Source organism: Carlito syrichta, unplaced genomic scaffold, assembly GCF_000164805.1.
Source record: "Carlito syrichta isolate Samal-C Ts95f unplaced genomic scaffold, Tarsius_syrichta-2.0.1 Scaffold303307, whole genome shotgun sequence".
NCBI classification, from domain to species: Eukaryota; Metazoa; Chordata; class Mammalia; order Primates; family Tarsiidae; genus Carlito; species Carlito syrichta.
The window spans coordinates 393578-420244 of NW_007247403.1; the positions used below are offsets into that span (position 1 = coordinate 393578).

The window sequence follows — 26667 nt, forward strand, 5'->3', positions numbered from 1 at the left end:
ACAGCCACTGCACTCCAGTCTGGGCGACAGAGTGAGACTCCAACTCAAGAAAAAAAAGAAAGAAAGAAAGAAAGAAAGACACCTAGGGAAAAAAAACACCTAGGAAAGAAGCAAAATAGATCACCTTGATACCAGAACCAAATGGCAACTGCACTACAAGAAATCACAGAGTAGAAAGTCACAAAGGTTATGAATTTTTTTTGTCTTTAAGTTACAATTTTAATTTTTCTTGAATTTACCATAAGAAAAAGTGATTGAAAGTATTGCCAAGATTTAGATAAGTGAATCTTTGCAACAAAATATTAACCCTGAAAAAATCCTCTTCATTAGTGAAAACGATGAAGATATGGGACTCATTGGAATTTGTGGATTCTGTTTCTCAGCTTTGGTTGTAGCGAGGAAACCCTGTAACGAGTGACGGCGAAGTTCATGTGCTTCCTCTGCCCCTGCTTCTCCTTCTTACCAGTTCTCAAATCCTATTGTTGTTCGTTATTATTTTTGTCTCATCAAGATGATGATCTTGACATTCAGAACAGGCATGTTGTGACAGGTGAGGTGAGGGGAAAGCAAGGAGCCCCCCTGTGGTTGAGGCGGAGACTTCATAGCCCTGGGACTCCTACTTGGAACCTTCGGTTGTTTGAGCTGAATAATGATACTGATGCTGGTGAAAGTTGAGTTAGGGTCTCTGTTGCCCAGACATGAATTCTGAATAAGTAATGATTTCTAAACTTAATGCCCACATGATTAATTTGTCATTTTAAGAGAAAAATATGGAAGCAAATGACAAGCATCAAACTTAAAGGAGAAAGTAAGTCAGGCATTGTCACAGCTATGATTCTATTCTTAAACACAATGAAAGAGAGAACAGAGAAAAGGTAGAGACGGCAGCAAGGGCTATGACTTTGAAGAGGGATGTATTTGGGCTCAGTGTGAGATATTACTTACTAGTCACACACTAGCTGTGTCACTTTAGGCAAGTTCCTTGGCTTCTCTGACCCAACGTCCACAAGGGTAAAATGGGGAAAATAATACTTGACTCACAGGACTGTTCAAGAATTAAGTGTGCTAATATTCTTAACCGAGTGCTTCCTTGATTCACTACAGATATAAATAAATGGTGGCCATTATTACGGTGCGGCGAAAATGGGTGATAAGGAGGAACTACATTTCCACAGTTTTGAAATGTATTCACTACTGCTTCCACTTGGTATATCACTTTAACCAGAGAGTTAAATTAAAAAAGTATATATAGGACTACTGTCATTTTCAACACTTTAAAAAGCCTCATGAAATATTCTGAAGAAATGTTGTAACAGTTCCTTTGTAAAATCAAAGTCACGTACTTTCTTTAGCTGGAGAAGGATGTTTATGATGTTCATACACAAGACACTCACGTAGTAGCTGTAGTCCTTAATGCAGTTTAGAAATGATACTGATAAATCAGAATTGCTTAATTAAAATCTGTAAAAACCCAAAGGCAAGCAAAAAACAGCTGGGCCATAAAAATCAAACTTTATGTTAATGTAGTATATTCTCAAACAGCCGGTATGCAAAGGCTACTGCATTTCAAATTTTAAATGGCTCATATGGGATTATAATTTTAACCACAAATTCCCACCTTCATCCTGGAGAAAGAAGAAATAAAATGCTTTTCTAAAAAAACACACATGGAGCATGAATGATACATAAAGAAAGAGACCAAGGTTAAAGAGTCTATGTGAGGCTTACAGCACTCTAAGTTCAAGGCAGAACTTTAACTTTTGAGACAGAAAAAGGACATGGAAAAAATAGAACTCATTTAAAGGGTACAGAAGACAACTGTGTGAATTTTAGAGAAACTAAATTAAATATTTTAGTGGCAATATTCTAATTCACTTAAATATAATTCCTAGACAAATTTATCACTATTTTAAAAATAAGATTCAGTTCCATTCTGTGCCTTTCAGGCCTCAGAAGTACAATACAAAGTATTCTCTGTGTATACATTCAAGAGTCCAAATTTTATGTGAACAGCTATTATATTTCATGTTAGAATAGGCAAAGAGGAAATAAGGAAAATGGGTGTTCTCAAGATCAAAGAAAAGCAGCAAGGGCACAGTGGCTCATGCTTGTAATCCCAGCATTGTTGGGAGACCAAGGCAGGAGGATCACTTGAGGCCAGGAGTTAGAGACCAGCTTGGGCAACATAGAGACATTGTCTATACAGAAAATTTAAAAAAAAAAAAAAAAAAAAAATAGCTGGGCGTGGTGGTGCACCTGTGGTCTAAGCTACTCAGGAGGCTGAGATGGGAGGCTCCCTTTAGTCCAGGAAGTCAAGGGTACAGTGAGCTATGATTGTGCCACTGCACTCCACCTGGCCACAGAGCTACTATCTCTTAAAAAACAAACAAACAAACAAATAAACCTCAGAGAAAAGCAAATTTCAGAGTTCCATTAACCATTAGTCAATAAGGTCATTCAACAATTAAGCCAGGCATATTATTCTTTCTTCTTTATAAAGAAAGCTACTATGTTACTAGATTTGACATTATTTTGCAGTTTGCAGGGAAGACAGGTGGATGACAAGGGAAGTGTGGGAAACAGCCTGAAAACTGAACTTTGTGATTGGCAAAATAATTCTCCACACCAATTCCAAAATTGGAACTAATTTGAGAGTGATAACTGGCTAAATTGCATATGGATTAGAAACTAAATCAGATTACTTTTTTCAACTGCTTTATTATGGTTTAAAGTAATGAGGAGTTTGAAAAAGAAAAGCAGTTGCTTAAGTTGATCAATAATTCATCGTTTCCAACTGTTCTTTTCACCTTGATAATATCTTGATCACGTATCTCAATGCCAACAGACACGTGTACACTCTTTCTGTCTTTCTTTCTCTCATTCTTTTTTTCATGTGCATACATGATTAAACACACTCTTTCTGGAAACAAGCTACTTTGATATTTCTAAATTCACTTCACTTGCAAGTACAAGCCACATTGTCATGAATATTCTATTGATTTGAGTAAGCCAATCCTATGGCCTTCAGCTTTACATGGTAGGCTCTCATTGGCTTCCATGAAAACAACACAAAGATGTGACCCTTTTCATGTTATGCAAAAACACTATAGCAGAAAGCAATCTGTACATTCACTGATGTTGACTCTAATTTATGCTTGGAATTTGCCATTTAGGAATGAAGAAAAGTGGAAGGACTGAAATCTGCTGGTGTTCTCACCGATGTTTCACCATTAATTTTATTTATTTTTATGTTTTAAGTGGTATATCATAGTTGTAAATATTTTAGGGATATGTGTAATATTTTGATACATGTATGTAATATGCAATGATCAAATCAAGATAATTGCAATATTCAATATCTCAATCACCATTAATTTTAAAGACCCTGGGTCACTGGGCATCTAGGTGTCACAGACATCTAGGGTGCCATATTAGCAGTGGTAGAATCTTCACTGGATTTCTGTGGGATTAATTTTGTTGTTGTAGATCTAGCTATCTAATTCTGAGCCTGGTGCTCAATCCTTCTCACGGATTATAGGAAATAATCCATATCAATTAAATGAATGCCTTTTGTACTTAAGTTAAAAACAAAAGAAAACGAAGAAAAAAACATTCAAAGTAGTGGGGAGGTAGAGGGACTTTACATTTAAGTACTTGGGCCTAGACATAGACCTGTGTTCAAATCTTGTCCCTGCCCTTACTGAATCTCTCTGTATTTGTACAATATGTATAATAATACCTCAAATGACAGTTATTGACATTTAGAAAGTGATTAATATATGGAAGTACTTATTACTGGTTTAGATCGTCAAGGTTGAGTGAGGACTTGGTAATTGCATCCTTAGGTTCATAAAAATGCAATTCTTGGAAGCCAATGCTGTGTCTTCCCCAGCCAATTACGCAAATTCAGAAAGGAGCATTCAAGCCTTACAGGTAAGAAAGAGATTGTGATGATCCTTACAAACCAGAAGCACAGAGAAGAAGACTTCAAAGTTTGTATCTTAAAAGCTAGCATGCGAATTCCTACTTCCAGAGATTCATGCTACCAGCATATAATCCCAAAGATTACTCACCTCTTCTACTTTTCATATCTTTGTTTTCTGTCTCAGGCCACACCTCCTTTAGTATCTTTTCTCCCTACCCATGTCCCTTGTTTATAGACATTTTACAAACCATCCTCTATGGCAAGTTTTCCTCTCAAATGGAATCTTCAGGAAACTGCACTTGTTAGAAGAAGTTAGCCCTCTGGTCTCTGACCATATTCAGTTGCCTTTGACAAATCTAGTTGAAAGTACACTGGAACCTGAGGTACATGGCTATGGTAGCTCCTAGTTGGGTGGAACATAAGAAATGGCACTTCAGGGCTAACTTCTTAGTATTCACCTTCTAAATGGGCGCTCTGGGGTGATTGAGGTTTTTATCATAAATAGCTGCTACCCTAGGGCAATGCACACATTTGGTAGATTTGGATGTTGTTTCAAGTGATACAAGGTTGTCAGATTTAGTCAATAAAATAAAAGACACTCAGTATAATCTGAATTTCAGATAAACAACAGATAATTCTGTGGTATAGGCATGTCTCATACAATACTTGGCAACTCCACAATCCAAAAGCAGAGCTGATAGAGCACTGGGTTTTCAAGAGATTTGTAGTTTGCCCAGAATGGCCCAAAGAATTTGTTTGACCAGGACTGCAGGTAATTACCCAAACAGAACTTCTCGACACAGCAATCTGGCACCAACACCCAAATCCTGGTTGCTTAGACATTGAAATACATACTGGTTGTATGATATTACAATATAATAAAGAAATATACTATATATTTGATCTTTGTGTCTGGCTCCTGGCCAGAACTCCTAAAGCCCTTGTAACTTTCTAAGTAATAAGAGTACCATAGGAGTATCTTTTGTAATATATTTGAGTTTTTTCCCCAACTCCTGAAAGAGCTCAGAAGCAATAATGGTAAAAGGAGAATCTTTTGTTACTTACAACAAGTCGCTTTCAACCACACCTATGTTTATGTTAATGAAGTGACTTTTGGAGGATGGGGGCTCTTTGTTAGAGGAGTCAACCCTGTGATAGAGGGTTGGAATTTTCTTAGGCTTCCAGCCCTTGAACCCCAGGAGAGTAGAGGAGCTGGAGGTTGAGTTAGTCGCCAGTGGCCAATGATTTAATCAACTGTGTCTCCCTAATGAAGCCTCTACAAAAACTCTGACCAAAGAAATTTTGTTTGCTTAGGGACAGAAGCTCTTGTGCTCAGGACCCTTCTGGACCTCACAGTATGTATTTCTTCATCTGGCTATTCATTTGTATCTTTTAAAAATATTCTTTGCAATAAATTGGTAATAGCAAGTAAACTTATCTCCCTGGGTTGTACAAGCTGTTCTAGAAAATTATGGAACCTGAGGAGGGGGTATGAGAACCTCCAATTTGTATCCAAGTCAAACAGAAATTGTGGGTAACCTAGGAACCCACTATTTATGATTGGCATCTGAAGTGGGGCAGTTTTGTAGAACTGAGCTGTTAACCTGTGGGATCTGACCTTAACTCCATCCAGTTGGTATCCCCAGAGAATTAGAAAATTGCTTGATGTGGAAAACCCATACATTTGATGTCAGAGGTCAAGAGTGTTGTGATAGTAGAGAAAATAATCCCCCCCCCCATTTTGTTTGGTAAGTAAATGCTGCTGTGAGTCTCCTGGGTGTCTACCCTACACCAACCCTACCTCCTGCCATTCCCCAAGGAACTCCTAGATCTTCTCACAGTTTAGTAATTAAAAAATGAAAGTCCACCTCAATGAAGGGACTCTGTAGTAGCCCTAATAGATGCCATTGTCCATTCTGGTTTGTGAATGCCAAACTCCCACCCATTATTAAATGTTTTTAGCTGTTATCCTGCATACGAATAAGGATCAGTGTAACCATAGAAAAAGGCTTAAGAAAGTACTATCCTGATGGGGACACTACAAATCAGGTTTAAAACTGGAAGCAGAGCAGTCCTGGTTCAATGTCTAGGGCTGATCAACACACTGCAGAGCAATATTCTATTTTCTGATCTTAAAGTTCAAAGCACTGTAAACAAAAAATAAAATTCCAGGCCCCACAACTGACTGAACAGATCATCTCTTGGCCAAGGGTACCCAGATTAACCTTGAAAACTGAGCTCTTGGTCAACACCATTAGTTTGTCTTCCCTAAGGACTAAACAGAAACCAGTCCTTTCAAAACACTTCACCACTGATATCAACCAATTGCCTGACACTGCCCCTCCTTTTTCGCCTGATAAGAGACTAACGACCATAGAGTGGATCTGATCAGTCTATGGAGAATGTGCAGTAAAGGTTTTCCCTGCATTCTCTGCTTCACCTTTTGACATCAAAGGGCATAAAATACCCTTGAATTAGTCTAATGCAGCCATTTTTTGAATATGGGTCAAACATAAGGCATAAAGTTCAATTGTACATGCACATGTTTCTCTGCTCATAAGTACGCATGACTCCTATGGCTTATTAAATATGTATATTCAGCCACACTGTTCAGCATAGATTCCTGTTCCCTTTGCCCACCTTCCCCCACCCCCTAAATGTCAGTTTTCAGATTCTGACTGGAGGATATGTTTCCTAGCCTGGCGGAACAGTCACCTTGCAGGCTATACCCCTTTATGAGAGAAAAGGCTCTCCTTACCACATTTATGTACCTTGTAATTCTTCAGTTGACAGCCCCTAGAGAAAAGGGCTCTTTGCAAACTGGTGTGGTAGTTATTAACAGGATGCACCTTTTTTCCAAATCAGTAGTACCCTTTCACATGGAAATCTTACTTAGAATATCAATATTTAAACATATTAAGATGGATAAAATCACAATGTCTGAAGAGAAGAGCTTGGAGGTAAGGAAAGAAAATAGGACCCAAAGTCTAAAAACTGCTGATGTAAAAAAAAAAAAACAACTAAAAAACCCTCTAGTTTAAAAAAATTATAATTATTGAAAAGCTAAGAAACATATTTATTTCTTCTTATACAGTATTTACACATATGTATATACATATAAAATATACACAATATGTAAACACATATTTGTATATAATATACATAATATATAACATATATATTATATATGATATATAATATATACACATATATAAAAAATAAAAGGCTGGTTCAAGAAATAGACTTTTTAACGTAGTTATATATATCAAAGCCTAAAAAATAGTTATAGAAAATACTCCACCTCCAGAAATTTATCATAAGAAAATGGGAAGAGTATAAAGAAAATGCTATACATATGATGATGCTATTTATTTTCAAATAGTAGTACTATTCCAAAATTGGAAACAATTTCAACATCCAATAACAGAGAAATACATTTTGGCATTCCATCTAGTGGAATATTATTCAATCATTGAAAAACTCATTTACAAAGAAATTTGTAAGAACATGGATAAGCAAAGTAAGAGTGGTTAAAAAAAAGAAAGAAGCTTATAAAATCTAGCATTAAAAAAATCTCATGGGGAGACACCCCTTATTAACAAGGGTGCCTGAACGATGCACATTTGTATACCTAACCCTTAATTGTATCCCACAATTTTATAATACAAAATGTTTACTAAAAAAAAAAAAAAAAAATCTCATTGAAAATTAATAATACATAGTGAAAATTTCAAAGGAAATTTATCAAATTTTAACAATTGTTGTCCTTGCTGCTAAGACTATAGGTTATTCCTTTTCTTTTTTTTCAATTTATGCATTTCAAATCGTCTTTAAGGATTGTATATTATTTTTATAATTGTAATAAATTAAGTAAAGAAATAATTTCATTCACTGAGGAAAGAAAAACCAGAAATACATAGTTTAACCAATAAAAAACACATAAACACGGTATTTTTTAAAACACAGAAGAAAATTAAGCAGCCTTTTAAAACCCATTTCTGCACTTATGCTGCAGCCCTGTTATTTGCAGCAAACATTACTTAAAGTAATTCACCAATAGATGTCACTGTTACACTTCTTACTTTGAGCACATCTCAAGATGCACTACCACAAAAAATGCTAATTCCGACATCATCATTTCCTGCAGGGTTGTAGATTTGTCATGTTTATTATTATTATTATTATTATTATTTAAGTTTTAATTTTTTTGTGTTGGAGTCTCACTCTGTCGCCCAGGCTGTAGTACAGTGGCACACTCAGGGCTACCTCAGCCTCGACCTGCTGGGTTCAGTTTATCCTTCCGTCTCAGCCTTCCAAGTAGCCATCAGGCCCGGCTAATTTTTCTTAATGTATTGTAGAGATGAGGTCTCGCCCAGTTGCCCAGGCTGGTCCTAAACCCATGAGCTCAGGCAGTGCTTTCACCTCAGCCTCCCAAATTGCTGGGATTATAGGCGTGAGCCACCATGCCCAGCGGGATTTATCATCTTTCAGCTTCATTCTAAACCTCCTTTTATAATACCATGGATGTTGAATGTTTTTCTAAAATGACACACAGTGACTATGATCTTCAGGTTATGAAAAGTACAAGGTTCTGCTCTTCAGTTACCACCACTGTGAACATCATAGACCTAACCCATGTTCATCAAACACATAGTTTTCTGAAAGTAATGAATTGGATTTTTACAGGACTGTCAATAGGCATTAAAGTGAATGACAAGAAGAAAAGTACTTCTTGTATTCCCAATGCTCACTCCATCTGTGAAAGGAAACTGGGTGGATACAGAGGGATGGAGAGAATTGCGATCATCTGGTTAATCCTATCAGGCCATCTATTGCGGAAGTAGCTAAAACCCAGCCTGATGTTTGTATCAGGGAGTCAATACTTCCGTGCCAATGAATACATGAATGAATGAAAAAGGAGAAGGCTACGTTTTTTAAATGGGTCATCCTGTATTCAACAGATTTCCTGCCAACCTGTTCACCTGTTATTTGAGCAGCTAGAGAGAAAGAAAGGTTTATGAATGTGCAAGGAAGATAGGCTATTTGGATTTCACTGGAGAATCCGGGGTACATCAGTCAGATGACATATGTCATTTACAATTTTTTGTGAAAAGATATCATGACTAGCAACCAGTGGGCACTCCCGGAACAAGGTTTTAGACTGCACAGCTAACACAATCAGAGTACTCTGAAAACACCCAGATAAATTATAAACACATACACTTCTAGATAACGTCACTAATCCCTTTCTGGTGCACAAATTTCAGATCATCAAGATGTGTCTTGGTTTTCTGCAACCCACTGATTTAAAAAAAAAAAAATCCATACAGAAAATGCAGCCTCAGCAGCTATATATAGACAATTTATATTAGATGCATATTAAAAGAGCCTGTTTGACCACAAAGAACCACAGCACAAAACCAAAAATTTCTACTTACATGGAGATCCAAGTACAATTCGCTTCTGTTTGACTTCTCTCTTTCTTCATGGAGCAAAAATGAACAGGCTGGGCCTGCTCTATAGCCCAGAACCCATGCCCCTCCATCCCTGCTGGGAAGGTCTCTAGGTGTTTGCTCATTGAAGCCATCCCAGGAAAAGCTCTCGGAGGAGATACCTGCACAAATACAGAAAAGACCATCAGTGACATAGTAGCTAAAAAAAAAAAAAAAAAAGAAAGAAAAAAATCAAGCTAGCAATATTTGGGGAACTCCTACATGGACTTCTTCATACTATCTCTTATTTCATTTTCCAAGTTATATTTTTAAGAGTTTTCTTCTCTCCCACCCTTTTTGGATCACGCTAACCAAAAATTAAAACATACGCCCTATCCTCCATTTAAAAACATAAATCTATTCCCTGTACTCTATGCTCCATATTTTTGTTCATAGGCTGCATGGTCTGTTGTCATTCGGAATGGAATTAGAGGAGGATCTGGGGGACAGAAGTTAGGAGACCTCAGCTGATTCACCTGAGCCAAGTTACTAATGCATATGTTCTTTGGGGGCAGGAACTGTACCTTGTTCATCTAGTTTCTGGGGATAAAATCATTATGCATGGTGCATATTAGCACTTGGTCAGTTTGTTGAATGAGTGGGTGTTACATGAGTAACCTATTTGGGACTTACTTTTGTTGTCTCCAAAATTGAAAGTATTAGGCTAACTAATACCTAAACTATGCTAGGATAATAAAATAGTTAACTATGTGCCAGGCACTGTTCTTAGCGCTATTTGTCTTTAATTTTAAAAATAAAATATAGTAAAGTATCATTAGTGTTCTCATTTTAGATGGGGAAACTGAATTACAAAGAAGTTAAGCAATTTGCTCATTATAAAGTCAGTAAATGGTAAAGCTAGGACGTGAATGCAGTCTGTTAAACACTAGAGGCTGTGCTCTTAATGACTACACTCTGTGCCCTCTGCCTGACATTCTTGAGATGGCAACATGTGTTCTACAACAAAAGGACTTTGTGGTCAAATACATGTGAGAGAAGTTACATGATGTATCCCTTTTTTTTTTGAGTTGGAGTCTCACTCTGTCGCCCAGACTGGAGTGCAGTGGCCACTCCCGGCCACTGCAGCCTCGACCTGCTGGGCTCCGGCGATCCTTCCGCCTCAGCCTTCCAAGTAGCTGGAACTACCGGCGTGCGCTACCACGCCCGGCTAATTTTTGATTTATTGTAGAGATGAGGGTCGTCAAGTTGCCCAGGCGGGTCTCGAACCCGCGGGCTCAGGCAATCCACTCACCTCAGCCTCCCAAAGCGCTGGGATTACAGGCTGAGCCACCGAGCCCGGCCAATGTATCCCTTAAAAGAGCCATGATTCATGTTAAAATATTAAAGACCCTGCGACGTCCTTTAGTAAAGAAACCTAATTTTTTATAGTAGTGTTTTCCAAACTTATTTGGCCACAGAATCCATTTAAAGCGACAGCTGCTAAACACATTGCAAGCCACTAGTGTTCTACTGGAACATAGTTTGGAAAATACTCAGGTCACCTCTAAAGTTTCATATAGCACCCAAGTTCCTAGTCCTCTTTTAATTCCTGGTAAGCAACCTTGGCAAAATATTAAGTAACTAGGCAGAAGTTTAAGATTTAAGCCCAGTGTATTTTCGCAAGATGAAGCACTGTTGGATATATAATAGGGTGTTTATTACACATAATCTCTCTAAGAGAGTTTGGCAGTGACCCAAAGTCAGCCAACAGCTTCCATCATGCTGAAAACCTGACTTATACGTGACTTGAGCTGAGAATAAACAAGTTAACAAAGGGATTTTTGGATGACATGCTTCTCCTTTATATTAGAGTAGCATTTCAGAAGAAAGAAATTTTTTAAAGACAGCTAAGGTTTTGCTTTTTGTTTGCTCGTTTGGTTCACTGGTTTCCAATCACACTTCGAAGTGAAAGGTGATGCAGGTCACAGTGTGTCTACAGTTGTCCTCTGGCAGGCTGTCACAAAACACCAAGTTATTCCTTTACCTGGGCCAGGTGCTACAGAACGAGTGCCCTTTCTGTCAGCCCCCTTGCTACCTACTATCTATAGACAGTTTCCTGGGCTTTCATTTAGGGTCTCCTGTGCTTTAGAATGCCCTCATTGCTGCTCTTAAGACACAAGAAAGAACTAATGTCTAAAAAAAATCTCTGGGAGGGGGCACACTGCTAAACTTCTTTGCTTTATCCCCATGGTGACTCTGAGAGGAAGACAGTATGGGCTATACTTTAATAGATGACAAAATTAGAGCTCAGGCCCCTTTTAACTTCTATTTATATGGCTCAGCTCCTTCCTCTCCTAGACTATTGCTGTTCTTGTTTCACAAGAAAAGAGGAAATAAACCTCTTTAAATTTATGGTGTAACCTCACTGAACTGCCTCATCCTCTAAAAAATACTAATTACTGATCAGATCCCTCCTTTTCAATCTCTCTACTTTTCATTTTTATTTTGGAGTAGCTGCTGGCTTTGAGTAAAATTTACATAGATTAATAAACAATATAAAACAATATGTACATCACAAAACACAATGTACAATATCTAAGGTAAAACATCTATATCATCAGAGGCACATTGTCTGGTGAGTACAAGTTTATCATTTGGGTATGAAGGAATGGTAAATTCCCACAATTACAAGGGTTTGTGGTCTTTAGATAAAACAAACATGCATGTGTTTGTGTGTGAACATGCGTGTATATGTATACAAACACATATGCAAACCCCCTCACACACCTGCAGTGCTGTCCAGTACTACATGAATGAGGTGAGGTGTGTAATTCAATTCACTCTTTATGCAGTAAGAAAACAATGTAAAGTGTAATGAGAAATGATAAAAATTAAATTCATTCTAAAAATGTCTTTAGTTTTAAAGAGTTAATTTTAATACCTAATATTGAACCAGACAATATTCCTCTGAAGGAAGCACATCATGATGCATACATAATTTGGGTAAAAATAATTAGGACAGAAAAGGACCAGGGGAAGAAACTAAGTAACATAAAACTGTTATTCTCAAAAGTCTGACAACGTAGGTTAGGAGGTTAAGACAGAGGACAAATTCATCATCTCAAAGACCATCACAAATGTATAAAGTAAATTTTGAGGTAGAGAGTTTTAATAATACAAACATAACTTTTTAAGTCAAAAGTAAATCATGTGTCTGTATTTATTAAAATAGGTCATGCCCATACTACTCTTTTTAGGTGAACAAGTTTAATAAAAAGAGAAGAAAATTACTTGAAATTAGGTAAATATAGTCTGTCAAAACAGTCAACTGTCATTTAATTCTCTGATACAAAAAGATTTGGAGGGGTTCAATTTTCAGAGAACATTTGTGAAAAGTTGAACCAGTCTTATCAATGTAATCATATGTCTTTCCCTTTCACGTGCATATTATAAACCTGCTTTTTAACCCAATATTAATTTTTTTTCCCTCAAAGACATTTCAATGACTTGATCGATCACACATATACACACAGGTTATTTCTACAGCCGACCATGGTTAAAACAACATATAGCACAGTCACAGTAAAGATAGGGTGACTTACCTTGGGACCACTTTGAAAGTCTGTGCTTTTCCCAACCATTCAAAGGATGAACTGCACTTCCTGATGCTAACCTATAACATCAGACTGGGGTTTTGTTGTCAATTATCAAAATAACAGAAGCAAACAGAAAGGAAAGATAATATGCCATTTAAGACAGGAGGCAGTGTCCACGGGTCATCTTTCCAGAATGGAATCAGTCCCTCTACCCATGGTACATTGGATTACTGTTCCCATTTCTTCACTTCCTCCCTGTATTATGCACCCAAGGCCTTTTCTGACTGCCTTTGTAGCTCCTCCCACTTGAGTCGATGTGGAGAATTTCCCTCAATGTGTGACTTACTTTGGACAAATGAACGTGGACAATGTGACAGAGTGCCAATTCTGGATCAAGGCCTAGGGGCTCTATGTGTGTTTCCAGGGCCTGCTTTGTTGCTTTGTGCTTCTGCCTTCATCATGAGACTTGGGGAGACTGGAATGAGACCCAGAACAGACCCGGGCACAGTCCTGTAGCTGGAGTCACGCTCAGCTGAACCCACACCAGATCGATAAACCTTGGCCAATTCTCAGGCCAGTGAATGAGAACAACACATATCTATTGTAAGCCACTGAGATTTGGAGCCTATTTGTTGACACAGTTGTCTTACTATCACGTCTGCCCCCACTAGAAGCATAATAATGATTAAAGACTTTAAACCTTTTCAGCTGAGAGGGCTTAAAGACTACAGTATTTTTATTTTGTAATTTGTACTGAAAACATTTATTCAATGTACATACCACATAATGTTTTTAAAAAATCAAGTGAAAACTCATGGCTCACCCGTTTCCTCATTCATACCAAGATCCACGCACAAACTACATTAAAAAGTTAACCCTATTTACCAGACATTGTCCTTAAACATCTAAAGATTATGTATCAAAGTGTATTCATTTCCAAAGGGAAGTTTGTAAACATACTATATAATCAGCAGATCTGAGCAAAAGTCCCTAAGGAACAAAATTACAGTGCCTATCAGGCTTTCTCCTCTAATTTTCCTGACATATCAAGTACTCACTTGACAGCAATGATGAAGTGGTTTTTGCTTCCAAAAGGAAAAGAGAGGAAAAAACACTCAGTTTGAAACTCTCATGATTTTTAGCTTCTATGCTGTAGTTCCCAAGGCCATCCATCATACTTGACTTAAAATAAATCCAAAGAAGTAAAGTTTTCTCAACTGTGAATATCAGAAATGATATGTAAAGGTAGACAGGTCGTCTTCCATTATGTCATTTAAATATGTACTTACAAGTGAGAGAGGCAGCAATCTAGACATGCAGCTAATGGAAAGTGACACTGTTAAATACTTGTAGAGCGGGCGTGTACCTTGTGTGTAATTATTCATGTCCGTTTCTAGAAAGAAAGAGCTTTGGCAAAAGCAGTCTCCTGGGCTGGTATGTGCCAATTAGAGATCAATGCTCGCCAATCCCACTGTTCTCATTTTCATTCTCAGTGGTGTTAAATGATACAATGTCGCCAAATCAGCTAGGTAGATGTAATTCTGAGGAGGTGTCCTATCTACCCAGCCCAGCCTCTAACTCTCCTCATTGAATTATTTACTCAATAAATATTCTCTCCTTATTTGTGGAGGAGACGAATGATAAGCAAGGACAGATGGACAGAAGGTGTGGCCAGGCAGCAGAAGGCTGATGGTGGATCAAGAAGCAGGAGGGATTGGGGAGCAGGCTATGTCAGTTTGAGCATCCACGAGGAAAGCATTCAGAGCCATAAAGCCAGGGCAATGTGATTTACAATTCCAAAATCATGCTTAAACTCAAATAAAATAAAAGAGAATGTAGAGTTGGAATGAATCCTGTATATCCCCCCGAACTTCCTGCTCATTTTATAGTTGAGATAACCAAACTCAGGACACTCACAATATTTCCAACATACCCAGCTAGTGGCAAAGGCAGAACTAAAATCCAAGACCTCAGGAAATCTGTTATGCTATTTAAAGAAGGACATTCTTGCCAATCCACAGTTGGGAATGTTGAGGTCTAAGAGAGAAGCAGATGTGAATGGTTAGGAGCATGGGTGAAGGGCTTTGACAGGTGGGCTAAATTCTTAGCCATGACCTTTACTCAATGTTTGACCTTGATGAAGTTTCCAAACCTTCCTGAGTCTTTGTTTCTTCATGGCTGGCATTGAACTAGGTTCAAAATTGTTTTCTTCTAGGAAACTTTTCCTGGGTTGGGGGTAGATGGATTTGACAGGGAAGTGAACAAGTCACTGCTTTAGGTAAAGAATCCTGCATATAGTGAGGGTACATCCAACATCACACACGCACGTGAAGGGCTATTTTTTGTCAAAGAAGATGAAGAGAATAATAATGAAGCTCATAAGAATTCACGGTTGCACTGCAGTGCAGCAGATCCCAAATCTGTTCAAGTTCCAAAAATAGAATTCACGTCATCAAATGCAATAGCTCCAAGGAAGTGGCTGATCATCTCTGAAAACAACAGCTCCTCGGGGTCCTTCAGAGACACTGTATGATATTTCTTCCCTCAAGGTCAAACACATGAGTCTAAAGCCATGAATGGAAGTATTTACAGCCACGGCTTTAAATGAAATAGCATTTTAAGGAGGCATATAAATATCTATTATTATGATTATTACATTAACCTCCTTCCATGGTTTTTTTTTTTTTCTGTGAAGAATGTTAGATAAGGGGCAAACATTACTCAAGTTAGGAAACTCGTTTGTGGCCATAATTATACTGAGCTTTTTAACATTTGAAAAACAGGGCCATATATTTAAAGTGCCATAAATTATACTGAGAATAGAAAGAAGGTAGGAGCATCTAGGTAAGGTTTGGTATGGAAAGATCAATAAAAGATCAAATTTAGGGGGTCGTTGGATCCATATACATGAAAAGCCTCTGTCTAGTCTCAGATAATAAATGTTCAAGAAAGTGAATGTTGTTCAAATGCCTAAGTGATCAAAAAAATCTTGGTGCATTTGGCTATGAAGAATATACTTGCTTGTTAACAAAAAAAAAAATATTGAAGAACAAGAATACAGAAAACATGTCACATAGCATTCATTATAAGTAAACTGGTAGGAAGAGGGCCAAGATGTCCATCTGAAAACATCATGATTGCCACTCTCGGCAAAGAAACCTAACTGAAGGAGTGGGCAAAGGACTTTGAAGGTCAACCTGAAAACCCAAACTGAGGTTTATCAGTTGGTCACCTGGGGATGCAGAGAATGGATGACTCCAAGCCCCAGTCACCCCTAGAAGAGTCATGACACTGGGAGAGCGCTCTTAGAGAAGGAAGGGTTGAGTGAAAGGGACAGCTTCTTTTTACACACCTCATGCAAGCCTCTGTAGACCCAGCCAGGGGAGAGACAGCCCAGATCCTCCCCCTGAACTCCTCTCACACTAGCCAGGCACAGAGAGCTGCCCAGAATCATGACAGAGACACTGGCAGGATCCATGTGGAGTACAGGGAACCCCAGTTCCTGATGGGCCCTGGTGCCAGTGGCCACTGACTCCCTTCCACCACAGAGAAGTTCTGCAGAGAATACCCTCCAGGGGTAGTATGTGCCTGTGGGTGTTCCCCCCTCCCTTCCTTTCCAACTCCCAGTAGGAGCCACATACCCACTTCAGGGATGGTTCTCCAGTGGCTGACATTAATTTTGGTCCCAGATGTGGCTTGCCCTCAGGGGCCACTATTACTGTGATAGCCCCTCCCATGGAGCAGGGCAGAAAATAGGCGGCAGTGTACCTCTTTACAGTGCTGAGGTGATGGCTCACCCACCTGCAGTCCAAGGGAGAAATACTTGTTCTCTACTAACAAAACAGCTGCTTCCCTTCTTCCCCAGTGTGAAAGGGGCAAGAGGCAGTCTTGTCTAGATGGGAGAAGGCCACTTCATGTCCCCAAGAGCAACTGTGCCAGAATAGAGCCTCAGGACCCCCTCCCTAGCCACCAGCCAATCCTGTTGACAAGACACGTGGGCTAGAGGGGCCGCTGGAGCTCCAGGACAGCCAGGGCCCCTGGCATTGTGCTGGAGGAAAAGAGAAAGCCTTTGAAATGGAGGAAAGGACTGTCCTACCCCCACCAGACTGCCCCAGTGAAGCAGTGCCAGAGGGATTCCACCCCTGCCACTGCTGGCCCTCCCACCAACAGGCAGACCAAAGGAGGGAAGTCAGGTAAAAGAAAGAGAGAGAGAGACAGAGAGAGAAAATAAAAGAATAGGAAAAATAGAAATAGAAAAGAAAACAAAAAGAAGAAAGCACTAATTGCCACCCCAGTAAAGGCAACTTTATCTAATAAAAAAATAACAAAACAAAAATAAGAGGAGGCTGCTCTCACAGATGAAGAATAACCCACACAAAAAACTCCAGCAATTCCCAAAACCTTAATGAGCTGACAACCACAAAAGGGTCTCCCAGATCCCAGGCAATGGAACCCATTCAGAATGACGTGTACCTGATAACAGACATAGAATTCAAACTATAGATGGCAAGACATCCAATGAGATCCACAAGAAAGTGGACACTTGAATCAACCAGGCTATGAAAACAATGAAAGCAGTTAAAGTTGACCTGGCCATTTTAAGAAAGAACCAAACTGAACTTTTGGAAATGAAGAACTCACTCCTGAAATCTCAAAGTACAATAGCAAGCCTTAACAGCAGAATCGCCCAGGCAGAGGAAAGAATCTCAGAGCGTGAGGATCAAATTATTAAACTAACCCAATCTGACAAAAATAAGGAGAACAAACTTAGGAAGAGTGAGCAAAGCCTACAAGAAATCTGGGATTATGTATAGAGAATAAATCTATGGTTTACTGGCAATTATGAAAAAGGGAAACTGAGAACATCCTGAAACAAGCCTTCCAAGATGTCATCCAAGAAAACTTCCCCTATCTTGCTAGAGGCAATCATGCAGGTGCAAGAGATTCAAGGAACTACTGTGAGGTATTACATGAGATGACCATCCTCAAGGCAATAATCTAACTTGCTAAGGTGAGCATGAAAGAAAAAAAAAATCCTAAAGGTACACTGAGAGAAGGAACAGACCACCTACTAAGGAAATTCCATCAGAATTGAAGCATACCTCAGCAGAAATCTCAGAAGCCAGAAGAGACTGGTATCCCATCTCTAACATTCTTAAGGAAAATTAATTTCAGATAGGAATATCCTGTCAAGCTAGACTTCATTAATGAAAGAAAATTAAAATACTTCCCAGATATGAAATCCCTAAGACAATATGCCACCTCCAGACCAGCCCTTCAGGAGATACTAAAGAAAGTTTTAAGCACAGAAATGAAAAAACTTTTTAACATCCCCAAAGCATAGGAGAACACAGCATAAATCATCCTTCTGTTGCCTTCAGGAGACCCATCTCACTGCAAATGACACTCACAGGGTTAAGGTAAAAGCCTGGAGAAAGATCTTCTAGACAAATGGCAACAAAAAAAGCAGGAGTAGCTATTCTTATATCAGACAAAATAGACTTTAAACCAATAAAAGTTAAATAGGACAGTGAAAGGTACTGCATAATGATAAAAAGCTCAATTTACCACCAGGAAATATCTATCTTGAATGTATACACATCCAGCATAGGCACACCCAGATTTATAAAATAATTGCTAATTGAACTAAGAGAGGACATAGACAGTCATACAATTATAGTCAGAGACTTTAATACCCTGCTAACAACCTCAGACACTCAGCACTTGATCAATTGGATCTAATATCTACCTCGCCTTACCCCAAAACCACAGAATATACATTCTTCTCATCAGCACATAGAACACACTCCAAAATTTTACCACATACTTGGATATAAATCAAGCATGAACAAATTTCAAAAGGTCAAAATCATACCAAGCATCTTCTCAGATCACAGTGGAATAAAGATAAATATCATCACCAACAGGAACTTCCCAAAACACACAAATACATGGAAATTAAACAATATACTTTTGAATGACTTTTGAGTTAAAACAGGAATCAAGACAGAAATAAAAAGATTCCTAAAAACAAAAGAAAAGAAAGACACAACATTGCAAAACCTCAGGGATACCATGAAAGTGATACTGGGAAGGAATTTTATAACATTGTATCCACACATCAAGAAAATAGAGACATCTTAAGTAATCAGTCTAATATCACATCTAAGGGAGCCAGAAAGACACAAGCAATCTAATCCCAAAGTCAGCAGAACAATGGGAATAATTAAAATAAAATCTCAGCTAAATGAAATAGAGACCAAAAAAATTATATAAAGGATCTACAAAGACAAAAAGGTGATTCTTTGAAAAAATAAACAATATTGACAGACCCCTGGCCAAATTAACAAAAAAAGGGGGGAAAATTTCAAATAAATGCAGTTAGAAATGAAAAAGGTGGTAATACCATAGACCCTGAAGAAATACAATAGATTATCAGAGATTACTATGAATGTCAGTATGCAAGTAAGCTAGAAAATCTAGAGGAAATGGAGAAATTTCTGTCAACACACAATCTCCTAAGATTGAAACAGGAAGAAATCAAAACCCTAAACAGACCAATAGCAATCCAAAAAATTGACTCAGTAATACAGAACCTCCCCACCAAAAAAAAAAAAGTCCTGGGACAGATGGTTTCTCACCTGAATTCTACTAGACATACAAAGAAGAATTAATACCAATTTTATTTAAAGTATTCCAAGCAATTGAGAAGCAAGGGAATCTCCCTAGCTCATTCTATAAAGGCAACATCATCTTGATACCCCAAAGTGGCAAAGACTCACCAAGGTAAGAAAACTTCAGACCAATTTCCCTGATGAACATAGATATAAAAATTCTCAGTGAGATTCTAGCAAATCACATCTAACAGCACATTACAAAGATCATCCATCATGAACAGATGAGCTTTATTCCCAGAATGCAAGGTTGGTTCAACATAAGCAAATAAATAAATGTAACCCATCACACAAACAGGTATAAACCAAGAATCACATGATTATCTCAATAGATGCAGAAAAAGCATTTGATAAACTCAAATATCACTTCTTGTTAAAAACTCTCAAACACCTAGGTATCAAAGGAGCATTCTTTAATAAACTAAGAGCCATCTATGACAAACATGTAGCCACACTTAATGGGCAGAAGCTGGAGGCATTCTCCCTCAAAACAGGAAGAAGAAAAGGATATCCATTCTCATCCCTTCTATTTAACATAGTACAGGAAGTCCTAGCCAAAGCAATTAACAGGAGAAAGAAATTAGGGGTATCCTAATAGGAAAAGAGGAAGCTAAATTGTCCCTCTTCACAGATGATATGATTCTCTACCTGGAAAACCCTAGAGAGTCTGTCAAAAACCTCCTCATATGATAAACAACTTCAGTAAAGTCTCAGTATACAAAATCAATGCACAAAAGACAGTTGCATTTCTTATTCAGCAAAAACAAGCAGGCTGAGAACAAAATTAAAAAACACAGTTACATTCACAATAACCATAAAAAATTAAAATACCTTGGTGTCCATAACCAAAGAGGTGAAAGACCTTTCCAATGGGAACTACAAAACACCGATCAAGGAAACCAAAGACAACAGAAACAAATGGAAGGACATCCCTTGCTCATGATTGGAAGAACCAATATCAAGATGTTCATTCTACTCAAGGCAAGCTACAGATTCAACACAATCCCTATCAAACTACTAGCATCATTTTTCACAAGTCTAGAAAAGATAATACTGAAATTCATATGGAAGCAAAAAAGAACCTGAATGGCTACAGCGATCCCCAGCAAAAAGAACAATCTGGAGACGTCACACTCCCAGATGTCAATCTTTATTTCAAGGTTACAGTAACCAAAACAGCATGGTACTGAAATAAAAATGAACACATGGAACAATGGAACAGGACAGAGAATCCAGAAATAAAATCACAGACTTTCAGCTAATTTACTTTCAACAAAGTCAACAAAAACACTGGGAAAAGGAAAACATATTTAGCAAATGGTGCTGGGAAAACCGGCTAATCACATGCAGAAGAATGAAGCTGGGCCTCCACCTGTCACCATAAACAAAAATTAACTCAAAATGGATCAGGGACTTAAATGCAAAATCTCAAACTATAAGAATCTTAGAAGACAACTTGAGGAACACCCTCCTGGGCTTTAGCCTAGGCAATGAATTCATGGCTGAGTCCTCAAAAGCAAAGGCAGCAAAATCTAAAATTGACATGTGGGAACTTATCAAGCTAAAAGGTTTCTTTTTTTCACATAAAAAGAAACTATCAAGAGAGTAAAGAAAAAATATGTGCAAGTTACACATCTGACACAGGTGTAAAATCCAGAATCTATAAGAAACTCAAATGAATTGACAGGAAAAAAATGAAAAACCCTATTAAAAAGTGGGCAAAGGACATGAACAAATACTTGTCAAAAGAAGACATACAAGTAGCCAACAAACATGAAAAAAATGCTCAGCATCACTAATCCTCAGAGAAATGCAAATCAAAACTGTAGGGAGTTACCATCTCACACTGGTCAGGATGGCTACTATTAAAAAGTCAAAAAACAACAGGCGTCAGCAAGGCTGTGGAGAAAAGGGAGTACAGTGTTGCTGAGAATATAAGCAGGTTCAACCTTTATGGAAAGCAGTTTGGCAATTTCTCAAAGAACTAAAAATAGAGCTAATATTCGATCCAGCAATCCCACTTCTGGAATATACTCAGAGAAACACAAACTGGTTTACCAAAAAGACACCTGCATGCATATGTTTATTGTAATACTCTTCAAAACAGCAAAAACATGGAACCAACTCAGATGCCTGTTAAAAGTGGACTGGAAAAAGAAAATGTGGTACTAATACATGATGGAATATTATAAAGCTATGAAGAAGAACAAAATAATGTTTTTTGCAGCAACTTGGGTGCAGCTGGAGACAATCATTCTAAGTAAATTGTCACAGAAAAAAACCAGAATACTACACATTCTCACTCATAAGTGAGTGGGCACTAAACTTGGACACTTAGGCACAAGGGTGGGAAAAACAGATACTGGTACTGCTAAAGGAGGGAGAGCAGGAGAGAGGATAAGGGATATATAACCATCCACTGGGTATCATGTCAACTACTGAGGAGGGAGGAAGGCTCACTAAAAGCTCACATCTTGCCTTCATACTGTATCCTGATGTAGCAAATCCTCATCTGTACCTCAAAACTCTAAAATAAATAAATAAAATTTAAAAAGTAAATTTAAATAACATTTTTCTTTTATGTCATATTATTCCAATTATTATGAGGATAGTTGCACCAGTGGGAAACCTAGCTCTTGAAGACATAATGATGTCATGACTAATTATCATAGCTAAGGAAGTATGGGAAAGAAAAAAACTACAAAATACTAAGCCTTGGATTATAAAATATATATTATGTATAATGATTTTAGAAAATTATTTCCATAAAAAGATCTTAAGAAACTGGCAAAAATTAACATACATAAGTAGATAAAGACAGAGAAAAACAGAAGGTACTTTTACCAATATTGACGGTAAACATTTAAGAGACTGAGAATACAATATGGCTCTCAGTGTCCTTGAAAACAAAGTAAAAATGAAAGTGCATTTGGTTATTTCAGTCCTATTATCAAAAGGAAGAAACATACTGATCCTTCAGGATTGGCAAAGGTTTTTCTGATATGAAATTCTGTGAGAAACAGCTGTGTAATCTAGTTCCTACCTTAGCCTTAGCCCCACCTCAGGTGTTTTGACCAACAGTTATCTTTACAGAGCCTTGTGGCCAGCACTAGAACCAATAAGGCTGGTCTAGTCAAATGACTAGTTTGGATATCGTCTCGACTGCCCAAATTATTTGGAACTAAAGTGATTAATTCTTCAGCGAAGTTCTTAAGTAGTGGCCTCTATGGAACATCCAGATTCCCAGCTTTTGCCAAAGTGTCTCAGGAACCAGAGTTTTTCCATCTTCCTTTTTCCACCGGGCGTCAGTACGGAGAAGGAGCCCTGCACCTTATCCCGGCAACTCTAGCTAATACCTGACTCGACACCTTCACTCGCAACAAATTCACTTTGAGGGCACTTTAAGGGCGAGTAGTGTCTTATATATGGGACATTTACTATGTGTCACATACTTTATATCCATGACACACGATTGGAGATCTTCACAATAATCCTGCAAGGCAGGTTATAAAGTAACCACATTTTACAGAGGAGAAAATAATGAAACAGGAATTTAACTTTGCTTAGGGTCAAACCTTAGGTGGCAGAACTGGGTTCTGAGTCCAGAGCCCAGAATTAACCTTCTGCCATAAACAACTAAAAACTAGATAAAATATAAGAAACAATTATTTGTAGATATTCACTAGCAAGCAGTACAGTACTATAATCCTTGAGGATTATAGTTATGAGGTGAGCCACATAATTGCCTATGCTTTTGAGAAGTATATTTCTGGACTGCAAATATTAACAGAACCCTGTGACCAGTGAGACTTTATCCACCAGCCTAATGCATGTGTCATTAGCAGCAGGAGGCAAGGAGGGACAAAAATACATTTAAAGAAATATTGGTGTTGGTCTAGTATGGTGGCTCACACCTGTAATTTCAGCACTTTGGGAAGCTGAGGCGGGAGGACTGCTTGAATTCAGGAGTTTGAGACTAGCATAGACAACACAGTAAGGCCTCTCTACAAAAAAATAAAAAATTAGATGGGCGTTGTGGTGCACACCTGAAGTCCCAGATGCTTGGGAGACTGAGGCAGAAGATTGTTTGGGCCCAGGAGTTTGAAGGCTGTAGTGAGCCATGTTTCCGATGAGCCACTGCACTGTAGCCTGGGGGACAGGGTGAGAGCCCAATGCAAAAAAAGAAGATAGTAGTGTTGATTTCAGTTTTCCAAATTTGATGAAAAAATAAACTTAAAACCAGTGATAAAAAGAATATTATAAAATCAGTCTGAGAAAAAGTATGAAGACAGAAAACTAAAGAATTATTAAACTTCTCAGAACATGCAGTCCAGAAGAAAATGAAGTAATAACTTTGAAGTGCTAAAAGCACTTTAGGGAAAGAAACATGGGGATATAAAGGGATAAAGATAGAAATAAGATACGCCATAAATACGATAAAGCCACAATGATGAGGGAGTCAATCAAAAAGACATAACAGCCCTAAATTTGTATTGTTTGTACTTAGTAACAGAACTTCAAAAGACACAAAACAAAACTATCAGAAGTGAAGAGAACTAGAGTCACAATTATATTTGAAGATTTCAACATTTCTTTCTTGGTAATTTATACAACAGTTTGACAGAAAATCAATGGGAATATAGAAGAATTACACCTTTACCATCAATCTTACCTAATTTATAAGATATTCATCCAGTAACTGCAGAATTACATATTCTCTTCAAGTACATATGGAATTTATCAAAATAGATTACCAGATTGGGTCAAAAAACAAGCCTCAATGAATTTAAAAGGAACAAAATCATACAAACTATGATCATTGACTACAGTGGAATTCAATTAAATACCAATAACAGAAGACTATCTGGAAAATCCCAAATATTTGGAAATTAGACAACACACCTCAAAATAACTCAGAGATCAAAGAAGAATCACAAGGGAAATTAAAAAATATTTGGAAAGCAGCTGATGTAGTAATCAGGGAGAAATTTATAGCCTTACTTAACGCTGAGTGACTGTCCCCAACTATGGCTGACAACGTTTATTTTCTGGACTGTGGGGATAGAAGGCACAGTTGACACATGGCTAACCCATAGTAAAGAGGATTCAGTAACCATATGCTTCCTGAATGCTCAATGAGTAGGCCTTAGCTCTCCTGGCCCCCCACCTCCAGTCCATGTCCCTAGGCTTCCAGAACACTTGAAATATCTAGGGTTAGGCAGATACCAGAACATTATTCTGGGAGAGACATGACCAGCTCGAAAGGAAGTACCTGGAGATACTGACATTGGAGGTTCCTCAATAAATAGCCATTTCAGATCACCCTATAGTGAAGTTCAAACCTAATATCCTTATACATACACTTAAGGCTTCCAATTAACTTTTGAGTACCCAGTTAAGCAGGTATAGGCAACCAATGACTGTGAGACAGCTGAGGAGAACTTCCTACATAAAGACAAAGAGTAACAAAGAGAGCAAAAGGAGAAAGAATCAGGCCACTCCATACTTTCTGGATCAAGATATTGGAGATGGCTACTTTCTTCTACAACCACAGCTCTTACTACATAGCCCTCTTCCACGCCTCTGGTTCTTGCTAGGCTCCTGTAATAGCATCTTTTCCCTTTGTCCCTTCAGGCCTAATGTTGGTAAGGGTTTACTGTTGCTGCTAGTTCTTGGGAAGCTCACAAACCTGTGCTTGCTTTATTAAGTCTGTTCTTCAGTCTGGATACAATCTCTTCATTACATTATTTTCATTTTAGACCATTTGTACTGTCTATTTTTCTGTCAGGACTCTGTCTGATAGAATAATTGGCATCAGGCATGAGGTTTATTTCCTACACCCAAACATGCTTGTATACTACTAAGGCACCTAGAGTGTTTGCTACCCAATGCTCACTATATCCAATAGAATAACAGCAGCTATGTAATGGGCAAGTTTAATCTCTTGTGAGCTATCAAGATGATCAAACTCCTTTCAGAGTATATCATGAGTATATCATGACAGAGAATAGGAATAGGAAAGTTGTCAAAACCCTAAAATAAGGCAGTGATGGTATATACTGCTGTTCCTTCCAGATGAAGAAGAATTGATTGTTATGAAAATTAAGCATTTTCTAAATCAATAAATGAATATTCAGTACAAGGAGCTGTGCTGATACATTTGGTGGAGATACCATATCTGAAACAGCACCTTCAATTGGCATCCCCATGTCATAAAGTTTACAATAATCCAGTCATTCTCTAAAAGTCATTTCGTTTTCTCATTAATCAAAAAGGAATTAAGTGGGAATATGGTATAAATCACCATCTCTGCATCTTTCCAATCTTTGAGGTGGCACAAATCTTTGCAATTTCCTTGGGGATTACTATTTGCCTTCGATTAGAAGGAAAAATATGGTGCCATTTTCCCCGGAACACACAGGCCTAGGAATCAAGAGCACAGATGAGAGTGGCTCTTTTCACTATTACACCTAATAAGTCACTTGCAGAACTTTTTCTTCCTATCCTTGCAACCTTGGGCTTGGTGAATTTGAAACTCTTCGTACCCAAAAGAGGAATGCTTCTGGCAGTGAACTTAGCAATGATTTTGCCACACAGGAAGATGAGAGTGCTCCCTGGACATTTTAGGTTCTTAATTAGGGATAGAGTTATTTGGTTTCAATGCCCTACAAAATAAACATCTTTGGTAGAATATTTTGAACTGAGCCTAGAGTAAAAAACCAAAAAACAGGAAATGTAAAACTGCACATTTGGAAAAGTGGTATAGTATGTGAATGAACTGAGGAATGAATGTCTTCATATTAATATTAAGACAATACAAATATTTTCAAAGTGGAGAATATTGGTATACAACCTTGAAAAAGTATTTGGCAATACAGTATTTATCTGAAATAAGGATTGACAACTATGGCCCAAGCCTGTAGACTGTTTTTTAATTCATTCCTTCGTTCCTTCGTTCCTTCGTTCCTTCGTTCCTTCCTTCCTTCCTTCTTTCCTTCCTTCCTTCCTTCCTCTCTTTCCATTTTTTTTTTTTTTTTTTT

General features: G+C 38.0%; 1 protein-coding gene across 1 annotated transcript in view; it reads right to left on the reverse strand.

Moving 5' to 3' along the window:
• Positions 1-26667, reverse strand: part of FMN1 (formin 1) — a 403234-nt gene that overhangs the window by 311660 nt on the left and 64907 nt on the right. The window contains exon 2 of the mRNA XM_008058355.1: positions 9364-9539. Coding sequence (XP_008056546.1) covers positions 9364-9539 — 176 coding nt within the window. The remainder of the gene's footprint in view (positions 1-9363; positions 9540-26667) is intronic.